We start from the raw sequence: 24528 nt of genomic DNA on the forward strand, positions 1-24528 counted from the left end.
CTCCAGCAGAGTAGACAGAGACAAAGAAGGCACTCGGTACCTCTGCCTTCTCTGTATCTTCTGTCACCAGGGTACCCACCTCATTCATCAGTGGGCCTACATTGCTTCTGGTGTTAGCTTTTTCCATTACGTGGCAGATAAAACTCTTTCTGTTGTCTTTGACCCCTCTCGCCAGGTTTACTTCTAAGGAGGCCTTAGCTTTCCTAGTTGCCTCCCTACACCCTCTGACAGCAGCCTTATATTCTTCTCAAGTGGCCAGCCCTTCCTTCCATGATCTATAAACTCTCCTTTTCCACTTGAGCTTACCCAGCAGTTCCCTATTTAACCACGCAGGTCTCTTGGCTCCCTTATTTGACTTCCTATGTGTCAGGATGATCTTGTGCCTGGTAGAAGCAGTCCTTGAACACTAACCAACTATCTTGGGCCCCTTTACCTTCAAGCAGCCTTGCCCATGGGATTTCCCCTAGCAATTGCCTGAAAAGGCCAAAGTTGGTCCTGCTGAAGTCCAGGGTTGCAATTCTGCTTGCTATCCTCTTCCTGCTATACAAGGTCCTCAATTCCACCATTTCATGGTCGTTGCAACCAAGGCAGTCCTCAACCTTTACCACTTCAACCAGACCGTCCTTGTTAGCGAGGATGAGGTCCAGCAGTGTACCTCTCCTAGTCGGCTCCTCCACCCTTTGCATCAGAAAGTTATCATCAAGGCACTGGAGGAACCTCCTAGACTGTGGCTGGCTGGCTGAGTAGTCCTTCCAGCAGACATCAGGGAAGTTAAAATCCCCTATGACAACCAGGGCCTGTGATTGTGAGGCTACTCTCAGCTCTCTGTAGAAGGCCTCATCAACTTCCTCACCCTGATCTGGTGGCCTGTAATAGACACCCACAAGAGTATCACACTTGTCACCCTGCCCCTTAATTTTCACCCGTAGACTCTCAACTCGCCCCTCATCCGTGCCTGGACAATACTCAATACATTGTAGTTGCTCTCTCACGTAAAGAGTGACTCCACCACCATGCCTGGCTGGCCTGTCTTTCCTGAAAAGGACATAGCCATCCATGACCACATTCCAGTCATGTGTGCTGTCCCACCATGTCTCCATGATTGCCACCAGGTCATAGTCTCCTGCCCTAACACAGGTTTCTAACTCCTCCTGCTTCTTCCCCATGCTGTGCGCATTGGTGTACAGACATTTCAGAGATTGAACTGAGCACACCGATTTCACCCTAGGGGTATTAGGAGGCCTCCCAGCCTTCATGAACTCTAGAGTGCTGCCCCACTAATGCAAGCCCAGCTACAACCCCATCCCCCTTCGAGTCTAGTCTAGCTCTCCAAATGAGCCTTGCTTATTCCTGTTCCCATTTCTGTCCCATCAAGAGGTCGCGGGTCTCACTGTCCAGCAGCAGTTCCAGTCCAAGTTCTCACTTAGGACTTGTAACTGTTTGATTTTATAGACAGTGCTCTGTGTGCTGCTGTGCTTCCCTGTTCTGTGATGGGGTTATCACCACCACCTGGTTGGCCTGGTGTCTCGGACCTTCAAGTCTGGTAAGGAGGGGAGTAGTCAGCCTGGGACCCAGGAATCTTGAGGCCAACAGGGAAGGGAAGAAGAAATCTGTCTATTTGGTTGACAGGATCTTCAGTGCCTGATAATGAGGGAAAGGGAACTAATATGGGATCTGCTCACTCTCAGAGAATAGCCATTTGCCTTATGCATTAGTTTTGCACTAACCATATTACCAGGGGTCAGGAGCAGGGGGTACTGGTGACAGTGATGCAAGAAAGCAAGCAAGCAAGTGGTCGAGTGCCAGAAAGTGATTAAGAGCAGAAGTATGAGAGCCAAGAGGGAGAGCAAAAATTTGAGAGGGAGAGATCTAGAAAGCGAGAAAGCATGAGTGCCAAGCGAGACGTGAGTAAGGGAGCACGAGTGCAACTGAGAGAAAGCACAAGAAAACACGTGTGCAAGAATGCGTGAGAGAAGGTGCAAGAAGGTGAGAAAGCAAAAGATGGAGAGAAAAAGAGCAAGAGAAATTGATGGAAAGCAAAGACGTGGGAAAGCTTGAGAGTGAGAAAGTGAGTGTAGGCAACAGCACAAGCAAGAGAGTGGAGGTGAGAGCGAGGGACTGAGAAGGTGAGTGCAAGGAAGAGTGAGCAAGAGAAAGCAAGCTCAAGGTGAGCAAGAGCAATAGCGAGAAAGCGAGAGAGAAATCAAGAGAGCAAGCAAGACAGAGAGAGCATATGAGAGACAGCAAGTGTGAGAGAGTGAGAAAACAAGAGCGAGCAAGCACAAGAGTAAGGAAGCGAGAGCGTGAAAGCACTAGAACAAGAAAGTGAGAAAGTGTGAGAGCAAGTTAGAGCACAAGTGAGAGCAAGACAGTGAGAATGATAGTGAGAGCAAGAGTGGGAAATTGAGTGCAAGTACATGAGCAAGAGAGAAAGTGAACACAAGAGAGCAAGAGTGATGTCACTGTTTACTGCAGGGCAACAATAAACCGTGGCAGATGCTTTCTGTTAACCCCCTGCACTCCCCACTAAGGAAAGGTAATAGGAAAAGGGAGAGAGGCTTGCAAGTTGGAAAAGTTAAAAATGCTTTACTAATGCTACTAATAAATAGAGAAAATAATACAAAATATACAAAACCAATCTTGAATTTCTTGGGGTAGTGCGGCGTTGCCTGGTAGAGCTGGCGTTGCTCCAGTGGCTGCAGGGCAGGCACCTGGAAGTCTTGGGCTGGACTCCATAGTAAACCGGAACTGGATTCAGAGATGCAGGGTCTGGAACCAGGCCTTGGATCTCAGGCACGACAGAAAGGGTCCTCTTCAGATGTTGGCCATGAGTGAAGAGAGTGAGACCCTTGTGATCTCCTGCTTTTATAGGCTGTATGACATGGATGGGATGGAATACTTAGTTGGTCAATTTTAGTCACCTATCTGCCTCTCCTTAGAAATACGCCCCTCTCACAGGACGTGCGAAATTTATCAGTAACCTTGGCTGCCATAGCAATAAGTCTAACCCTGGGCCTCTTCTGCATACCATTGCTACTGTTATTGGCTCCAGAGTAAAGAGTGTCTGAAAAAACATGCAGCTAAATTCTGAAAAGTGCAGTTACTTAGAAGAACTTAGCCGAAAGGAAAAATTCACTAAAAGAGAACTGGTCTTGTTTTAAACAAAACCAGGAGAAGTGACACCAAGAGAAAGGATGAGAGAGAATGTGAGAGCGAGGGGGGAAAAAAAAGCAAGAGCAAAAGACAGACAAAGTGAGGGAACACCGGAGAAAAGATAGAGAGAAAGCAAGATATAAAGCGACAGAGAAAATGAGAAAGCAAGTAAGTGAGAGAGCAAGAAAACTAGCATGAGAGCAAGTGCTGAGAACATGTGTATGAGAGAGAGGGACAGCATTCAAGAGAGAACAAGAGAGACAGACATCAAGAGCAGCACAGAATTAAGGACAAGGTTTGTGACATAACCTGGTCTCTTCCATCTAAGTCTCATGTCATAATGATTTCCAGGCTCATGTTCTTATTTTGAGGAGATAGCTATATTCTGAAAAATATTTCTTGCATGAAATATTGTTTCATTGTTTATTTTGTGCTAATTTATATTTGGACTGAAACTAAACACTCATTCATTCTTCCTTCTCTTGCAGTACTGCCCCTCTCTGTCGTGGTTTAACCCAAGCTAACGATACAACCGTGATAGCTGCTCTCTCTCTCTCTGGGCCATGCTCTTTCTCTTGGTCTTTTGGGCATTCTCGCTCTTGCTTACTCTGGGGCGCAGCTGGAGGAGTTTCAGTCGGGATGTTTAGTCTGGCCTTTTGCCATTTTGCAGAGGCCTTTAGGATTTTCTGCCTTTTTTTTCCCTTTTTTCTCACTTTTGGATCAGCCATTCAGGACTGGGGTATCACTTCCTGGTGCTGGCTACTCGGTGTGGATGGAATTAGTTTGGAATTGCCTTGAGTATCTTTTATTTCTATTTTATATATATATATATATTTACTAGTAGTGTATTAGTATATTGTTATTTTATTAAACTGTGTTTATCTCAGTCCAAGTTTTTCCTTTCCCTTTTGATTCTTCTCCCATCTTGAAGTGGGGGGGGGGGGGGGGGGGAGGGGGTGAGTGAGCGGCTATCGTGATTGTATTGCTGGCTCAGTTACGTTTCTGTAACATAGCTCCACTTTAAGATTAGTCTTCCTCTCAAAGATTTTTTTTCTGCTGTTTTCATTGAAGTTAATTTTTGCTATTGTTTTAGTATATATTGTTCTTTAAAATCAAGTTAAACATTAAAAATTCACTTTAACCAGGCCAACCTCCTAAGCATCTACAATTTCAGAATTTGATTGTGTTGTACATTTTCTGTTTCAGATTCTTTGGTAGCACTGAAACAGCTGGAAGCAATAGTGATGTTATCTATTAACAACTCTTTGCTTAGGAAGTATTACTTCATACTACAAAGACCCATTTGATTTGTAAAACTTAACATTACTTTGTTATGGCCCTTAATGTTGTTGTGTTGTGTTTTGTTTTTGTTTGTTTGGGGTTTTTTTTGTTTGTTTTTTTTTGTTTGTTTGGTTTTTTTTTTTTTAACTGTGACTTACCAAATGAAAATACACTTTGAAACCCACTTTGATTTTTTTCAGTTTTCATGTTCTGGATAGCTTTTTAGCAAATTATACCACCTGACATGGCCTAACTTCATCTGAAATTAAGCTGTTTTTATCAACTCACATTTCTTCAGATATTGTGGATTTTGGAAACTGCTCTTTTCATGTAATTCTTCTTTAAGATTATTTTTGCCACCAAAAAAAAAAAAAAAAAAAAATTGCTGAACCACTCAGAACCACTCTATCTCCAGACAGTAACATCTGTATTTTGAGCAGTTTAAGAATAACTGTTCTCCACTCCTCTGTTCTTCCCAGAAAAAAAAACAATATGCCTAGTAGAGCACTTTTAGGAGGAGTTTTAAGAGTTTGGCTGTTACTTGTTTTGCAATATCTTCTGGTAGCCCCAATCAGCAATTGAGTCCGACTGCAATAAGCATGCTCAGTAAGAGAGAGCATCACCCAAGAAAACTGACCAAGTATGAGTCACCTTATATTTTGGTATATTTTAAAACAGGCCATTAGTTTCCCAAAAATTAAGATTTGGCTTAATATCACAGTTTATGCACTTGTACTTTATTCCAAATCTGCTTTGGTATTAAAGGTCTGTCAAATGGAAGATTAGGTGAGCAGCTTCAGTGCTGGCACTGTTAAAGAAATGTTCTTGACCCTAGGCTTTCCATAACATAGTCTCAGATGTCTGTGCTTAAGAAAAATAATTTACTCAAAGATAAAAAAATAAATTCAAAGTTACAGCAAAGAAACACTCTGGACTGGGTGCCTCTCAAGGGGAGGGACGCTGAGACAAAAGAGGCTTGGGCTTTTAAACCCTCCCAATCTATTCACCCACTCTCCATGTGTCCTTCACGCGCCTTTTGGTCCAATTGTAATTCTGTGTCTGAGGCTTCTCTTTGTCCAGTGTTTCCTCTTTATCTCCTTGTACTGGTCTTCAAGGCCCCCCATCACCAAGCAACCAGGTTAAGTTCACAATATGCAACCTGGAATTCCAGCATGTCTGGCCACTCATACTAAGTTTGGCTACTCATGCTAAAACAGGTTATTCAAACAAAAGAATACAGCTAAAAGAATAGAATACAGTTAAAATGTTAGTTTAATTTAACTTACTTTGCAACAGCATGATCTACAGCAGAGCACTCTAGTTCAATGTAGAGGTGGGTTTCCTGAACCAGGGAAACCCACCAGGACCCAGCAGCTTGTGCGAGAGCAGCTAATGAGACCTGGCCTGGGCTAGGAGCAACCATAGCCAAGTACCCACACCTGTAAAAGAAACTCCTAGGCAGTGCTAATGACCAGGAGCACCACAAACAGGGTATGGGGCATCAGCAAGGATGTGGTGCAGCAGATTGTGCAGAAGGGTGCGCAGGAAGGGCGCTGTAATTCTGATGGCTCGACCAGGAAGCAATGGTATCTACATGGCAGAAGACCACATCCTCTCTAAGCTCTGTACCTGCCACAACTGACACAGCTTCCCAGACAGAGTTCTGATGGGAACATACTGCTACCCAGGTGTCTGGCTGCAGGGTGTGCCCTACTCTTATGCCAGTATGGGATGGCTGCAGTGAGTACACCTGTGGGAGGTGCACCCAGGTAGAGGACCTCCTCAGCGTGGTGGCAGAGCTCTGGGAGGAGGTGAATAGGTTGAGGAGTATCAGGGAGTCCAAGAGAGAAAGAGACTACTGGAATCACACCCTACCTTCCCTGAGACAGGCCTGTCAGGCAGACAGGACACATGATATGGAGGATTCCCTATTTTCTCTCCAACTGGTTGAATGCAGTGACTTAAGGGATAGGGGGCAATGGTGAAAGGTTCCTGCCTGACAGAGCAGGCATGTCTGCTCTGTAACTACTCCATCTTTCCACATGTTCTCGCATAACAGGTATGAGGCTCTGCAAGTGGAACTGAACAATGACGAGGACAATGGTCCATCTAGGCTGGGGATGTCACCAAGGTTAAGTCAGCCTATGCTCTGCCTCAAAAACACTTGCATTAAGAAAAAAAAAGATGGGTCATTGCCATAGGGGAGTCCCTTCTGAAGGAAACAGAAGTCCCAATGTGCAGACCAGACCCACTTCTTAAGGAAGTCTGCTGTCTCCCTGGGGCACAAGCTAAAGATGTGATAACTTCCTACCCTGGTATGGCCCTCAGAATATTATCTATTATTGCTTTTTCATGTAGGCAGTGCTGAAGTTGCAATAAGAAGTCCAAGGGCAATCAAAAGAGACTTCAGGGCCTAGGGGTACTTGCAGGCTGTCTTGGACAGAGGGATCATGAAGTCGCTGTGGTTTTGATTCTTAGAGAAGTAAGGAGGGGGATCAGAAGAACTGCCACCTTGGACTCCCAGAGGGCAGACCTTGGCCTGTTTAGGAGACTGGTTGACAGAGTCCCTTGGGAGGCAGTCCTGAAGGGCAAAGGAGTCCAGGAAGGCTGGTCTCTCTTCAGGAAGGAAATCTTAGGGGTGCAGGAGCAGGCCATCCCCATGTGCTGAAAGATGATGTCCTGGTTTTGTTAAAAACAAGACCAGTTCTCTTTTAGTGATTTTTTTCTTTCAGCTAAGTTCTTATAGGTGGCTGTACTTCTCTGAGTTTTAGCCTGCATATTTTTTCCTAGGATGCTGTACTCGGTGCTGATAAGAAGACCAACGAAATGCTGAAGCAGCTCATGTTTAGATTTATTACTATGGTAGCCAAGAAGGACTGATAAGTTTTCCCACGTTCTGTTGTGAGAGGGGCGTGTTTGAGGAGGGGTGGATGGAACAGGTGACTAGAACTGACCAACGGAAGTATTCCATCCCATAATTGTCATACCCCCTATATAAGAGGGTGATCACGAGGTTCAAGCTCTCTTTGACCATGGCTGGCATCTGGAGAGGACCTTGTCTGTCTGCCTGTGATCTACAGGCCTCAGGCCCTGCATCCCTGCAACCAGTTTCCGGTTTGCTGTGAAGTCCTGCCCATGACTTCCGGGGGCCTGGCCTGCACCTGTTGGAGCCATGCCAGCTCCACATACCGAGCTCTGCTGCTGCTGGAGTGATGCCAACTCCACATCGAGCATTTGAGATTGGTTTTGTATATTTTGTATATATATTCTCTATTTATTAGTAGCATTAGTAAAACCCTTTAAAACTCTCCAACTTGAAGTCTAAGTCTCTCTTCCTTTCCCCTTATCTTTCTTATCATCTTTCCGATCTAAAGGAAAGGGGTGGCGGGAAGTGAGGGGATAACAGGGAGCATCTGCCACGGTTTATTGCCGCCTTGCCTTAAACCTTGACAGATGAGCTGGCAGGGAAGAAGTCTGGCCTGGCTGAACAAAGATCTTTGGCTGGAACTCAGGAAAAAAAGGGAGAGTTTATGACCTTTGGAAGAAGGGGCAGGTCACTGAGGAGGACTGCAAGGATGTTGTTGAGGTTATGCAGGAACAAAATTAGAAGGACCAAAGTCCAACTAGAACTTAATCTGGCTACTGCCGTAAAAGGGAACAAAAAGTGTTTCTATAAATACATTACCAACAAAAGGAGGGCTAAGGAGAATTTCCACCCTCTAGTGGATGCAGGGGGAAGCATAGTGACAAAGGATGAGGAAAAGGCTGAGGTACTTAATGCCTTCTTTGCCTCAGTCTTTAATAGTAAGACCGATTGTTCTCAGGTTACCCAACCCCTTGACCTGAAAGACAGGGATAGAGAGCAGAATGAAGCTGTCATAATCCAAGGGGAAATAGTGACCTGGTACACCACTTAGACACACACAAGTCTATGAGGCCGGATGGGATCCACAGAAGGGTACTGAGGGAACTGGCAGAATTGCTCACCAAGCCACTTTCCATCATTTATCAGCAGTCCTGGCTAACAAGGGAGGTCCCAACTGACTAGAGGTTAGCAAATGTGATGCCCATCTACAAGAAGGGACAGAAGGAGGTACAGGTCTGTCGGTCTGACCTTGGTGTTGGGGAAGGTCATGAGCAGATCTTGAGTGCCATCACATGCTAACGTACAGGATAAGCAGGTGATCAGGCCCAGTCAGCATGGATTTATGAAAGGTAGGTATTGATTGACTAACCTGATCTCCTTCTATGACAAGGTGACCTGCTTAGTGGATGAGGGAAAGGCTGTGGATGTTGTCTACCTAGACTTCAGTAAAGCCTTTGATACTGTTTCCCACAGCATTCTCCTGGAGAAACTGGCTGCTCATGGCTTGGACGGGCATACTCTTCACTGGGTAAAAAACTGGCTAGATGGCTGGGCCCGAAGAGTTGGGGTGAATAGAGTCAAATCCAGTTGGCAGCCAGTCACAAGTGGTGTTCCCCAGAGCTCAGTATTGGGGCCAGTTCTCTTTAATATCTTTATCAGTGATCTGGACGAAGGGATTGAATGCACCCTCAGTAAGTTTGGAGATGACATCAAGTTGGGTGGGGAGTCTTGACCTGCTTGAGGGTAGGAAGGCTCTACAGAGGGATCTGGACCAGCTGGTTCAATGGGCCAAGGCCAATTGTATGAGATTCAACAAGGCTAAGGGCCGAGTCCTGCACTTGGGTCGCAACAACCCGATGCACTGCTACAGGCTTGGGGAAGAGAGGCTGGAAAGCTGCCTGGCAGATAAGGGGTGTTGATAGACAGCTGGTAGACAGCTGGCTGAATATGAGCTGGCACTGTGCCCAGGTGGCCAAGGCAGCCAATAGCAACCTGGCTTGTATCATAAATAGTGTGACCAGCAGGACTAGGGAAGTGATTGTCCCCATGTACTTGGCACGGGTGAGGGCTCACCTTGAATACTGTGTTAAGTTTTGGGCCCCTCCCTACAAGAAAGATACTGAGGTCCAGAGAAGGGCAACAAAGCTGGTGAAGGGTTTAGAGCACAAGTCTCATGGGGAGTGGCTCAGGGAATTGGGGTTGTTTAGACTAGAGGAAAAGAGGCTGAGGGGAGACCTTATCACTCACTAAAACTACCTGAAAGGAGGGCGTAGAGAGGAAGGTGTCAGTCTCTTCTCCCAAGTAGCAAGTGATAGGACAAGAGGAAACAGCCTCAAGTTGCACTGGGGGGGTTTAGACTGGACATTAGGAAAAAACTTCACTGAAAAGGTTGTCAAACATTGGAACAAGCTGCCTAGCTCACCATCCTTGGAGGTATTTAAAAGACGTGTAGATGTGATGCTTAGGGACATGATTTACTGGTGGATTTGGCAGTGTTAGGTTTATAGTTGTACTTGATGATCTTAAGGGTCTTTTCCAACCTAAATGATTCTATGATTAGTGTTATTACGTTTTGCTTCTACCACCTTTATGTATTGTTCACATTCAATTTCATTTTAGTAGTCTAAAGAATCATCTTGCCTTTAATTTTTATAGATTAGTTTAATGTAAGACTTTATAAATATAGAAAATAGAGATAAAAAAGCTTTTAATCTTCTCTTGAGATTTTGCTTCTTTGAAAGTAAAAACAGGAAATCACTATATGAATTTAAGATTTGTAATTAAGAACATTACAAATCCAACTTAAAAAAATGGCTCTTTTATGATTATATACTATGCAAGTGTAACTGCAAGAGTAAAGCAGTTAAGCAGTGTTATCAGGTGCAATCACTTTCACAAGCAAGCCATCAGACAGAAAAAGTACTAACAAATTTTTCATATTTGAACTTGGCAAGACAGTCACCAGCCTCTCTATCGATCTAGCTATACAATTACTGCACAGGAATAAAGTAACAACATGCAAAATATATACTAACAATTTTATGTCTGATTTCTTGAAACAACAGAAGCATCCTGTCTAAATATTTCACAGAAGTATAAGATTCCTGCTTTCAAGTTTTAATGATTCCTAGTCTAAAGTTGTGTTTTTAAATGTCCTCATTCTTCTATACAGCAAAAGACTCCACAAAATAGGTATTTATATCACTCTTTATTTTTCAGACAGAAATAAATTTTCATAAGGCATTTCTATAAATAGTGGTGTTTATTCCTTAGACAAAACCTTCATCTCTTTGGCATCTGACCATATTTTGTTTTTTAATCTAAAGACTACATAGTAGAAGTTTACTTTAGAGATCATTGTTCAATACATTACATTTACAGAGGTGTAGCTAACTCTTTATACATCAGTTGTAAATATTCTAATAAGCCTGAAAACATTAACCAAACTAGTAAAACATAGTCTACTGGTCTCTTTTTCACGGCCTTCAGTTACAATTGTGGAGTAAGTGGCAGAATGAAAATAACTCTTCATTTTCCACAACATATACACTGACTAGTGCTTGCTATTAATTCTGAAGGAGAAACAAAACCCCCCTGAATTTTACTAGAAACAACTGATCAAATAAGTTATGTTTCAAAACAACCTGATCTTAATTTTAACTTCTAAATAAGTAAAATTTTTTTTTCATTTTTAAACATAAGTTACTAACATGTTTTAAATATTATATAATCTAAGAATACAGCTGTCAAAACTGCATTTGATGTCATATTTGGACAAAAAATTATTAAGGAACAAATTAAGCTAGTGTATTCAGTCTACTCTGTTGAACAATCCAGAATCAGCTATTTGGGGCTGATACAGAAACACTTCACTTGTACTCCATCTAAAAATCTGCCTTCCAGGTCCTAATAAAGTGTTCAGTCCTTCAGATAAACTAAATTTCTAAAGTAATGATAGAGTTATTTGACATTTTCCATTACTATACTATATAGAAATAATGAATTAAAATTAAAATCTTTATTGGCATACTGATGCAGACATTCGCATGTATTTACTGGAATCTGAAGTGAATCATTGTTTACATGTCAGGACAACGTAAAAAATAAATCATATTAACAAAAAAACCCAAACCCTTCACTCTCAAAAAAAGTTTTTAATTTTCCAAATACTTAACAGAGGAGGCAAAAAAATTACTTCCATGCAGAAACTAAAAAATAATTTAACAGGTTTTAAGTAGCAAATGAACAAAGGTTTATTTTATGAGTGAATTTCCTCCTCATTACCAGTGCAAAGCCAGTTTCAAAATGTTTGAATGGGATAGTTTAAAATAACAAGTGATCCAATTTAGCCAAGCTCATGTTCCTTCCCATGATGTAAAAAAACATACATATATTTTTATTGTAGAATACAGTAAGAAACAAAAATATAACTTGAGTAGTTATTCAAGAGCAATTTCTAACATCAAGCCAAAATTAGCAACAACCAAGTAGACCATCAATTTTTCAGTATTAAATTACCATAAATACTAGATAACTGTACAAAAAACCTCAAACCCAAATCCAAAAACCAGAAGCCTTTTCGTTGTTAAAAAGTGTCCAAAGAAATATCTACCAGCTGCAGTGAAATCTGCATTAGAAGCTGTTTGCTCTGGAAAGATTTTTTCCCTCCAAGTATTTGTAACACAACACACTGTCAAAATTCTATTCAAATAAATTACTTTCTGATAACATCTAGCTGATACCACTTACAATGTGGACAGTCATGTACATAGTATGACAGTGGATTTTTGCAGCAACAGAGAAATAACTTGAAAGTGATTCTAAATTCCAGATTATAGTTCATGTGTTATTTCTTGCAAACACACAGTCCCCTCTAAGGGTAAGATGTTGGAGCTGGTATTGTAGCATGTCTGTGTCAGCAGGTTCCGCAATGCTCATTTTGTCTAAATTGAGGTAGTCCAGGGATTTAGAGTGAGCCCTTTTACCTTTTAAAAGGCAAAGAGGCAGAGGACCGTGAAGTGCCTTGTAAGGTTTATATGGTAAAGCATTAGTGCATTTATCCCCTGAGCTGGGCATCTGTCTCCTCCTCCTCCTCCTCCCATTTACTGCTGGGATCTCATATGGCTGATAGTACCTACTTCTAGTTTTGTAAAAATGAGGGGAACATGCAAGTCCTGAATCAAGCTGTTTAGAGTGTAACTTAGGCCTGGATTCTCCTTTGTTATCTTCATTTCCTGTATACTTTGGGGTTAATTTTAGCAGCTCCTCTCCAGTCGTGAAGCCAACCAGGTAGTTAGAATCCATATGAAGAATGTGATAGCCTGAAACTGCCCGTCGCATTGGTGAGCAGGGGGTACTGGAACATCGTGGTTTCTCTGCTTCTGTTTTGCCTGCAGAACTGACCTCTGCAAGAGGTACAGGGAGGGTAGATATGGTAGTTCTGGACTCTCCATTTATCTCCATTTTAAGCAACGAGCTATTCTCCTAAAAATAAAACAGAGATTGATCACAAACAGAACCTTTACCCAATAAAGGAGCTAAGAGGGCATCTCAGAAATCAGATTTTTTTTATCACTCAGAAACCATAACCAGTACTTCTCTACTCAGTTTTGTCTTATACTCTACAGAGTGTCTCATAACAAAACTATCACTGACGTTTGCCTTTTAAAATTATGTTGGCCCCTTTTTAGTAACAAATACTATAAATATACTCCTGATATTCTTAAATATGTTAAAAACATATTATTGAGTAGTGCTGTACAAAAATCTGAAGTATCTTTCCACTCTATTTTTTAATCCTTTCATTGTATTTGATCCCTCATAACCCCTTTCTTTTGAGGCCATCTACATCCATTAGCACATCCACAGTAACTTTTCCTGTACTCAGCTGCATATTTATTCCATTCACAATAATATGCATAAACATACTTTAAAAAAAAAAAAAAAAAAGGCACCTAACAGTTACTACCTCAGTCATAACCATGGACTAGACCTGACTTACTGAGTACTGTAATGCTTTTTTGTGGTGGGTTGACTTGGCTTGGCTGCCAGGTGCCCACCAAGCAGCTATATCACTCCCTCTCCTCACAGAATCACAGAATGTTAGGTATTGGAAGGGACCTCAAAAGATCATCTAGTCCAATCCCCCTGTCAGAGCAGGAACACCTAGATGAGGTTACACAGGAAGGTGTCCAGGCAGGTCTTGAATGCCTCCAGAGTAGGAGACCCCACAACCTTCCTGGGCAGCCTGTTCCAGTGTTCTCTCACCCTCACTGAGAAGTTTCTTCTCAAATTTAAGTGGAACCTCTCGTGTTCCAGTTTGTACCCATTACCCTTTCTCCTATCATTGGTTGTCACCGAGAAGAGCCTGGCTCCATCCTCGTGACACTCACCCTTTATATATCTGTAAACATTAATGAGGTCACCCCTTAGTCTCCTCCAAGCTAAAGAGACCCAGCTCCCTCAGCCTTTCCTCATAAGTGAGATGCTCCACTCCCTTAATCATCTTTGTTGCCCTACGCTGGACCCTCTCCTTCTTGAACTGAGGGGCCCAGAACTGGACACAATATTCCAGATGTGGTCTCACCAGGGCAGAGTAGAGGGGAAGGAGAACCTCTCTAGACCTATTAACCACCCCCCTTCTAATACACCCCAGGATGCCATTGGCCTACCTGGCCACAAGGGCACAGTGCTGGCTCATGGTCATCCTGTTGTCCACCAGGACCCCCAGGTCCTTTTCCCCTACACTGTCCTCAACAAGGACATGGGTCAAAACAAGGACAGGGAGATCACTCAGCAGTTACCATAACAAGCAAAACAAACTTGATTGGGGGGAAATTAATTTATTGCAAATCAAAATCAAAGCAGGATAATGAGAAATAAGAGCTAATCTAAAAACTCCTTCTCCCCACCCCTCCCTTCTTCCTATGCTCAACTTCACTCCCAAAATTTTCTCTACCTCCTCCCCCTGAGTGGCGCAGAGGGATAGGGAATGGAAGTTGCAACCAGTTCATAATGCATTGTCCCTGCTGCTCCTTCCTCCTCACACCCCCTGCTCCAGCATGGGGTCCCACTCATGGGATACAGTCCTTCATGACATTCTCCATCTTGGGTTCTTCCCATGGGAGATAGTCCTCCATGAACTTCTCCAGCGTGGGTCCTTCCCATGGGCTACAGTTCTTCATGAACTGCTCCAGTGTGAGTCCCTTACAAAGGGTCACAAGTCCTGCCAGCAAACCTGCTCCAGCGTGGGCTTCTCTCCATGGGGTCACAGGTCCTGCCAAGAGCCTGCTTCAGCATGGGTTCTCCACAGGATCACAGCCTCCTTTGGGCACATCCACCTGCTATGGCATGAGGTCCTCCATGGGCTGCATTGTGGATATCTACTCCACCAGGAATCTCCATGGGCTGCAGGGAAACAACCTGCCTCACCATGGTCTTCACCATAGGCTGCAGGGGAATCTCTGCTCCAGTGTCTGGAGCACCTCCTCCTCCTTCACTGACCTTGGTGTCTTCAAGGTTGTTTCTCTCACATATTCTCACACCTCTCTCTCACAGCTGCTGTTGCACAACTATTTTTTTTTTTTTTACCCCTTCTTAAATATGTTATCACAGAGGTGCTACCACCATTGCTGATTAGGTCACCATTGCCCAGTGGCCACTCTGTTTTGGAGCTGGCTAGAACTGGCTCCATAGGACATGGGGGCAGCTTCTGGCATCTTCTCACAGAAGCCACCCCTGTAGTCCCCCCGCTACCAAAACCTTGCCATGCAAACCCAATACACACAGCTATGTTTTGAACTGAAGTAAATTAATTTTATAAGCTGTATTTTGAGAAGAGCTTTTGTTTTGCTTTCCAGCTCTTAATGATTTTTTAGCTTTGCTCACTGTTCAAGAACAGTACAAAGGAAAATCAGGAGAAATGTGTTCAAGTCAGCAACCAGTACTTCCATTTAGAAAGATTTCTACAGATCAGAGTTGCCCTTTCTTCTTGCTTCTGAAGGAGAATGAGAGGGATGCCAATTCAACAGAATGTGTAATTAAGTCTTTACTATAGGATCAAAACAAGGAGAAGATTAACGAGATGGCATACGATTTTCCTTGCTGCTTCTTCACACATTTAAAAAGAATAGCAAACAATTGAAAATAAAAGTTAACAAGAAAAGGATTCACTTGACCAATAAACATTATAAGTACTTCCAGAATACAGTTCACTTGATTAAGATTTTACAATATTTTCATTATTTTATTTCAGTTATAAAGCAGGCTTTTCATAGAAATTAAATTATAAATTAATCTGACCCAATCCAGTTAAATATCAAAGTTGACTAAACCACAGAGAAAAGGAATAATGAATACAAAGCCTAGGTTAATTATAAATAATTGTATTATCTTAAAGAATACATTAATATGCTTGAGATAGAACTCTGAGGGAAAAACCATCAAAAATAAAAAAATACTTTTCATATAAAAACCTTTCTGATTTTTGAATATTTTACAAAGGTGGCAGATGCCACTCAAGGATTAGTATGTTATGAATGAAAAACAGAAGTGCATTACACATCAATGTCACATTATGCTAGATGAATTAATTTGAAAAGCCTTTATTTTTGATGAGCATTAGATTTCTCTACATCCAACTACTGATTTATTATTATTAATTATTAACAGATTTATCTGTCGCTTATCAGATAGTAATCCTGCAGGTAGCACTGTTTGTTAAGAACCAAAAAGATCTCTCTCTCTGATAAAATACTCTAATTGCAACAAGCTGATGGCTAAAAGGAAAGATAGCAATAGAGTCAGCACAACCAAATCTGCACAAGGGTCAAAAACATTGGCTAGAGACAGCAAATCAAGCAGGACTGGTATTGACATTTCCCATTCTCTGTTCTTCTATTACTTCTAAAAATATACAACTCAAAACATATGATATTTATCTGTAAAACATTAGGAAATAACACAGGAAATAAAGTCACCCACCCAACACATAATTGTAAGAGAACTGTGACGAGTGAAGGCAACACATTTTTAATTAATTTTTTAATTACATAATAGATATCCAAGATAAGAAATGAGAGATAACCTGCTCCCGGTTTCCGGCACAAATCTGACCCCCCGCAGGGAGAAAAATGTACTATTTGCTGCAGAAGTCAATCCCCTCTTCTCGTCATGTCATTTGCTGTGATTGGCTGGCAGGACCAGCCACCCCTACCAATTTACCCAGAAGCATAACAGAAAAGGAAGCCCCCACTTTTGACAATATCATTCCCCAAGTGTTGTCACACTGCTTTATGATTGGCTGACAGCCTTTTTTGACACCGTGATACCCATATCTTCTCAGATCTCCCTCTGATTGTTTGCCTGCTTCCTTTGCACTAGGAAGAGCTTGGATATAAAAATATATACATTCATATGCAATAGATGTAATATAAACATATATAGAAATATATGTAAAGGAAAGTACAATGATGTATCAAAGATATATTTTATATATTTATACATAGATACATGTATAAGTATATATAGAAAACAGTGTATATGTATGTGTACATATATACAATTATAAAGATATAAAAATTAAATATGTAATAAGTAAAAGCATAGGTATAAAATGGCTAAAACTTTCTTTAATAAGAGTTAATGTAATGAATAATTAAAGTTTAAATCACAGAATGGTTGAGGTTGGAAGGGACCTCTGGAGGATAACTGGTCCAATCCCCCATGCTCAAGCAGGGCCACCTAGAGCCAGTTGCCCAGGACCATGTCCAGATGACTTTTGAATATCTCTAACCTGCACCAGTGCTCAGTTACCCTCACAAAAGAAAAGCATCGCTCAGTGACACTGGTGCTGTCTCCATGACAACAAATATATTTAAGAAAGGGTAAAAAATGCTGCACAGCAGCTGTGAGAAGCCTGAGAAAAATGTGAAACAGTCCGGTAGACACCAAGGTCAGTGAAGCAGGAAGGGGAGGAGATGCTCTAAACACCAGAGCAGAGATTCCCCTGCAGCCCATGGTGAAGACCATGGTGAAGCAGGTTGTCCCCCTGCAGTCCATGGAGGTCCACAGTGGAGCAGATATCAACACTGCAGCCTGTGGAGACGATGCTGGAGCAGGTGTATATGCCCTGAAGGAAGCTGCAGCTTAGGGAGAGCCCAAGCAGAAGCAGGCTCCTGCAGGACTTGTGGCCCCATGGGGGACCCACACTGGAGCATTCTGTTCCGGAAGGACTGAAACTTGTGGAAAAGACCCATGCTGGATCAATTTGTGAAGAACTGCAGCTCGGGAAAAGGATCTAATTTGGAGAAGTTTATGAAGGACTGTATCCTGTGGGAGGGACCCCACACTAGAGCAGGCAAACAGCATGAAGAGGAAGGAGCAGTAGAGTACAAGAGTTGGGCATGAAGTTGAGCCCAGGAAGAAGGGAGGGGTGGAGGGAAGGTGGTGGTTTTAGATTTGCTCTTATTTCTCATTATGTGTGATTAACTGGCAATAAATTAAATTAATCCTTCCTAAGGTGAGTCTGTTTTGCCTGTGATGGTAACTGGTGAGAGATCTCCCTGTCCTTATCTTGATCCATGAGCTTTTCCATCTTATTTTCTCACTCTGTCTTGCTGAGGAGGGGGAGTGAGAGAGTGGCTTGGCAGGCAGCTGGCAGCCAGCCAAATTTAACCTACCGCAAGCACCAAAAGGTGGGGGAAGTGGGGCACGGACAAGTTGAAATGGGCCCAAGGGCTATGAACTCCTCCTAGGAATCACACTAAGGGACTCCTGGGAAAACCCCGTCACATGCAGGGAAGAGATCAGTCCTGTGAACTGGACTGAGAAGCTCTTGCATTTGGGCCGAGCCCAACAGGATGTCCATACAGTGTTACTGGAGCAAAATTTGGGCTTTATGCAGTCCCGCAGTGCACAGGCAATGCTGGCTGCAAAAATGGAAAACCAGAAGAAAATGCCAACTTCAGAAGAACATGTGTGTGAGAAAAATAAGAAAAAGGCCTCAAGGCATTCCTGAAAAAGGCCATGCAAACCAGAAGAACTGGCCAATGGGCCTGTGAATCACAAACTGGATTTTGACTTGTCACACAGAGACCTTTGCCCATGGTCGTAAGGGATCTTACAGCTACTACCTGTAAGGCCATTATGGGGTGCAGGCTGGTGCTCCATGTTGTTAGGAAAAACTAATTCTCTAAGTATTACACCAATTAGTCTTTATAGTATGACATTGTCTTAACTTTATTAAGAGATATATATATTTATAGTTTACATTGTATACTGAATAGCTACTCTTAAGCAAGCAAACTAAAGGGACTCAGCTCATCACAAGGAGGAGAGCCCCGCCCTGGAGATAAGAACTTTGCTATGTGGAATCTTAAAGCTAACTAAAAGATACCCTGGACTGTGGATGGGTTTCTATTAGATGGAGATTTGTTACTGAACTAGCCAGGCCCAAAGGAATTTCAAGGCCACCTCGGAAAGCTGAAAACAGGACCTGCTGTGGGAGTGAGGCAGTTCTGCAATAACAGGGCCTCAACATGACATAAATCAATGGACCTATCAGCAGTGAGACTCCAGTGTATGGACAGCTCGTGAATGTAGATGATATCCAATTAGTGAATGCATGCTTGGAGCGTGGACGAGTGATCAGAGAATAGTTGCATATATAAGGAGGCTTGTTTCTGTAATAAATGGCTTTGCATGATTCACATTGAATCAGAATGCTGAGTCCTTTATTCATTCCAACACTGGACAACCAAGATAATGCCAGCACCCTAGCCCCCCTAACACCTCTGTGAAACCTTCCCACTGTCTGGCATCATAGGTAAGTAACTCCAGCATAGTCTACATCAGGGGTGTCAAACTCATTTTCACCAGGGGCCACATCAGCCTCCTGGTTGCCTTCAAAGGAACGAATGTAATGTGTACGTTTATACATTCCTAAAAATTACATTCAGCCCTTTGAAGGCAACCTCGAGGCTGATATGGCCCCGGGTGAAAATGAGTTTGACAACCCCGATCTAGATCAACAGAGAAGCATGTGGATGATGACGTGATTGAAATATAATTGTTTAGCAAAGTTTTGCTATGCTTCATAGAATAGTTTGGGTTGGAAGAGACCTTCAAAGGTCATCTAGTCCAACCTGTAGGAATGGCAGGACGTACAGCTCCAGCCACCTGGATGATAAAAGAAGATCAGTACTAACATGACCATCTAGGCAGTCAAAGAAGACTAATACTAACATGATTAAATCACAGAAATTAGTCAAAACACAAAGCGGCCTTGGACAGGTTATACAGAAGTTTTATGTTTGTAAGGAGTGATAGCCCAGGCTCAGTGAGAATGATATCTAGGTCTGGAAGAATGCCCCAAGGATGTATGGGTGTATGAATGTCAGGCTGGAAGACCACCCTAAGGACATATGGGTGTGTGAATGTTGGGCTGGAAGATCGCCCACAAGATATGCATGAGAATGTGACTGAAAACAGTCGCAAGATGAGTGTGGTGTGTTTGGAATAACATTTTTTGAAAAAAAACCATCCTGTTTAACTTCTTGGTTCAGGCCTTTATCTGTAAAGCTATAAATTGAGAAAGAGTTAAAGAGAGCATGCTGGCTTGCTTGCTTTCTGCTCTGCTGGGCTCAGCTCAGCTCTGCCTGGCTCTGCTCTCGCTGCTGACACGAACTGTGTGTGTCTCTGTGTATATCGTACTCAATCACCGCAAATGGTGCCCCATGTGTGTGCCCGTGTGAGTGTACGTGCGTGTGAGACTCTTCATCGAGTAGTGTGAGTGGCGGTGATCACACAATCAGATGGGTAAATTTTATACTGTAATTTGTGGCCACACATCCCTGGGTATAACAGGGACAGCAACCCTTGTTGAATGAGTTAGTTGTGGGATTGTGTTAGTATGGGACAAGCTGCTTCCTCTGAACATAAGCTATATCTGCAAGTTTTACAGCACACATTACATGCTTCTGGGTATTGCCTTTCTGAAAATCAAGCAGCTTGTCAGGAATATAAGTTAATTGTTTTATTGGTTGTTGTTACAATTGTTTATTGCAGTGTTGTTTACGTAAGTGCACTGTAAGCCTTCTCTCTCTCTTCTCCCGCTCAAGCTGCAAGCTGCTCTGTGCTTCCCCCTCCTCCCCCCCCTCATGGTTTTTACTTACGTCTGTTTTCAGTCGTGTTTTTAAGAAATCAGTATTAGGGTGTGTTTTAAAACACAGGAAAGTACTTTGGAAATATGAGGAAGGGGGATCTTGTGAAATATTGTAATCAATGGTGGCTGCTGTGTAAGTTAGATGACTGGGAAAAGTGGCCAGAGAACAGAACCTTGAAGTATAATATTTTGTTGCAATTGATGTTGTTTTTAAAGTGAGAAGAGCAAGGCAAAGATAGAGATCTGAAAAGGTGTTATTTCATATGTAAACTGCAAAAATTGCAAGGAAATGATGCTATGGATTTGGATGTTGCTTGAAGGATTGTGTGTCATGATAGAGTTTGGCAGAGAGATAAAGGAAAAGCTCTAACTGTGACTTTAGAGGGAATTTCTGATAAAGATCAGGGAGTAAACCGAGGTGGGGAAATGACTCAAAGAAGTAGAGGAAAAGGATGAAGGTGAGGTATCAGACCTCAGAAGCTCAGAGAAAAATCAGTGTGCATATTGTAAACAAGATGGACACTGGAAAAGAGATTGCCCTCAATTAAGAAAAAGAAGTGTCCAGAATTGAAATTCGGTGTTTGTTTGTTGCTGTGCTTACATAAGGTTGCTAAGTTAATTAAATTTATGCCTAGATTTAGTATCCCAATCGGTATGTCCTCTGAACGAGGACCACATTTTGCTGCCAAAATTGTTTCAGAAACAAGTAGAATCCTCCTCTGATAAATAAAATTTGAAATGATATTGTACTTAATTGTGGCTTTTGTATAAATTGGATAATGAGGACAATAGCCTGAATATAAAATTATAATACTATATAAGTAATAATAAATATAAAATAAAGATAAAGTTATAATAAGTTCTATATATTATATAACTTAGAATAGTACATATGAATATTATTTACAGTACTATATTGCAATTAATGTTGTTCAGCAGAAGTTTGGAAAATGGGATGAAGTACAGTACTGTAGGTTAATTTGTTCTTATTGTTATCTAATAAATTATTTTCTGGTCTCAAAATTAAGTTGTTAAACTCTGATTGGGCTGGAATTTATGTGCTAGTTGGAGATACAGGAAATAAGACTAAATGCTATGATGGATGTGAACTTGGAAGAGGTTGTATTTAAAAGTTGCTAGAATATGAACTGATTTGGATCTAGGAAAATGAAAATAATGGATCAATGGTTAATATGCTGTTTCTTGACATCTGTAAGAAATTGCAAAAGGTAAATGGGGCTGAGGAATGTAACCATTGCTCAGCTAATTGGAATTGCATATAAAGTGTATAATAGCAGGAATGAAATGGGAAAAAAAAAAAAAAAAAGGGAAAAAGAGCCCAGGCCTGTGCTGTTGTCCTGGTTTTGTTAAAAACAAGACCAGCTCTCTTTTAGTGATTTTTCCTTTCATCTAAGTTCTTCTAGGTAGCTGTACATATCTAAGTTTTTGCATGCATATTTTTCCTCGGATGCTGTACTCGGTGCTGATAAGAAGACCAATGGAATGTTGAAGAAGCTCATGTTTAGATTTGTTACTATGGTAGCCAAGAAAGACTGATAAGATTTCCCACATTCCATTGTGAGAGGGGCTTGTTTGAGGAGGGGTGGACAGAACAGGTGACTAAAACTGACCAACTGAGTATTCCATCCCATAATCGTCATACCCCCTATATAAGATGGGATCACGAGGGTCTCAGTCTCTCTTTGACCATGGTGGGCATCTGAAGAGGACCCTCTCTGCATGCGTGTGATGCTAGGCCCAAGGCCCTGCAGTCCCTGAAATTCAGTTTCCAGTTTGCTGTGACACCCCACCCATGACTTCCAGGTACCTGCCCTACAGCTACTGGAGCCACACCAGCTCCACCCACCCAGCTCCGCCACTGCTGGAGGGATGCCAATTCCATATCGAGCATTCAAGATTGGTTTTGTATATTTTGTATTTATTATCTATTAATTAGTAGCATTAGTAAAACCCTTTAAAACCTTCCAACTTGAAGTCTAAGTCTCTCTTCCTTACTCCTTATCTTCCTTATCTTTCCAATCTAAAGGAGAGGGTGGAGGGAGGGTAAAGGGGGTAACAGAGAGCATCTGCCATGGTTTATTGTTGCCTTGCTTTAAACCTTGACAGATTTAATTGGCGGCCCATATGGGGAAACGAGACCATACGGGGAGAGATAAGAGAAACCGTCACAGGTTTTAGTGGCGTCATGACTCGAATTCACATGAGAAATCGTGAAAGATTTTATTGCGCTGGAGCAGGGACAGGGTTTGAGGAAGATAGGCTAAGAGTGGTATCTGACAATTACTGTAAACAGCTTATGGGGTAGTGTAAGCGAGAGAGCATTGGACTTTGATGTGCACCGTCTGAATTAAAATCCACTGGTAGGAGGAAACTTTGGGAAATGATAGATCTGTGTGCTTTAAGGGTCATAAAGCAGACTGTGGTTTGAGTTTGTTTTTGATTTAAAGGATGTTGTTGCAAATCTGGTTGGATTTAATAATGCCTTTTTTGGGGGTTAATTCTTCTTGTTTATGTTTTTGTGCAGAACATGAGAGCAAATTACAGATGCTTTTGGAAATTTTGAATATCCCTGGACCTTTGAGCGAAGCTTGTTAATATTACTGAGTCTCTGGAACGTGTGTCAGTCTTTGCTGGTGCTAAAACTACTTAGGAAGATTGTAGGGATTCTAACTTCTGTGGCAGGAGTTGCCGCTCTTAAAGCTACAAACACTGCAGTCACTGAAACGCGCGTGACAGCTACTGCACTCCCCTCAAAAGACTCTGCAGCCACTCCAGTTCCTGACTTGGATACTGCAGCCACTACAACTGCAACATCAGTTACTACGTCCACTCAACACTCCACAACATGTGATGTGGCCATTCAGACTTCAGCAGTATTAGTTGCCCCAACAAAGAGGAAGCAAAAGAAAGCACAATTGGAATTCATTGTGAAGGAAGATAAAGAAGAGCAGTGAGAGGTTGTTTCTGGAATAGAACAAGGTGACGATTAAGAAGAATCAGAGGAGGAAGAAGAGGGTCCTTCTACAGCCAAACAACCAGTGGGTCCTTCTAAAGCAAAGTGACCAGCAAAGGATGAGCTCTGAAGAAGCTGAGGACTGTGAAACAAGACTTAAGCTGTTGTGAAGGTGAGTCAATTGTCACTTGGCTCATTCGATGCTGGGACAGTGGGGCCAGTAGTTTGGAATTAGATGGCAGTGAAGCCAGTCAATTGGAATCCCTGGCCAGAGATGGTGGCATTGACAAGGCAATTTCAAAGAAGAAATAAAATCAAAGCCTCTAGAGGAGAATTTGGTCAGCAGTAAAAATCAGGTACCCTTTAAAAGATGATGTCATATGCCGCCCAACCAAATGGACTACTATGGAGAGAGGTATTCGGTATCTGAGAGAACTGGCTGTGCGAGAGATAATTTACAGTGACCCACAGACAATTATAGATCCTGATGAAGTGCCATGTACCCAAGGTATAATGCAGAAGTTTGTGTAGAGTAAACCACCGTCTTATACCCGTACTTTAGGATTACTCACCCTTTCAGAAGATGATCTATCAACTGTGGGTGAAGTAACAGACATGTTGCAGCAAAATGAAGACACTCTCTCTTCTCCCCTACAAGCCTGTGTCGCAGTTGTGGAGAAACCGTGTGACAAACTGTCCAAGAGGGAGGATAGATCCTACTTGTCACATGCATGGGCCCGAGCCACAGCTATTAGGAAAAGACACCCTTCTGCAGCACCAGCCCAAGAGAAACACATATCATCAGGAGAATTATGCTTTTTTCTGCGTGACCGGGTGTCCTGGTTTTGTTAAAAACAAGTTTCTCTTTTAGTGAATTTGCCTGTCAGCTAAAGCCTTCATATTAGCTGCATTTTCCTGGAGAACCAGACACATGTTTTGGTAAACCTAGCAATGGAATGCAAACTTATTGATAAGCATGGATGGACATCTCGCAAGAGGGGCGACGAGAAACAGGTGACCAAGAAACTGACCAACTGTGTATAACATTCCATTCACGTGAATACTTCATATAAAAGTGGGAGATCACAAGGA

At 42.2% G+C, this 24528-nt stretch overlaps 1 protein-coding gene across 1 annotated transcript; it reads right to left on the reverse strand.

Moving 5' to 3' along the window:
• Nucleotides 1-12139: 12139 nt before the first annotated feature.
• Nucleotides 12140-24053, reverse strand: LOC308051404 (macrophage immunometabolism regulator-like; the record flags this gene model as incomplete). The annotated part of the gene is made up of 2 exons (XM_080361835.1): nt 12140-12784; nt 24009-24053. The coding sequence occupies 2 exons, from the start codon at nt 24051-24053 to the stop codon at nt 12140-12142; spliced, it is 690 nt and encodes a 229-aa protein (XP_080217961.1).
• Between the last annotated feature and the right edge of the window lie 475 nt (nt 24054-24528).

Source organism: Nesoenas mayeri (assembly GCF_963082525.1).
Source record: "Nesoenas mayeri genome assembly, chromosome: W".
NCBI classification, from domain to species: Eukaryota; Metazoa; Chordata; class Aves; order Columbiformes; family Columbidae; genus Nesoenas; species Nesoenas mayeri.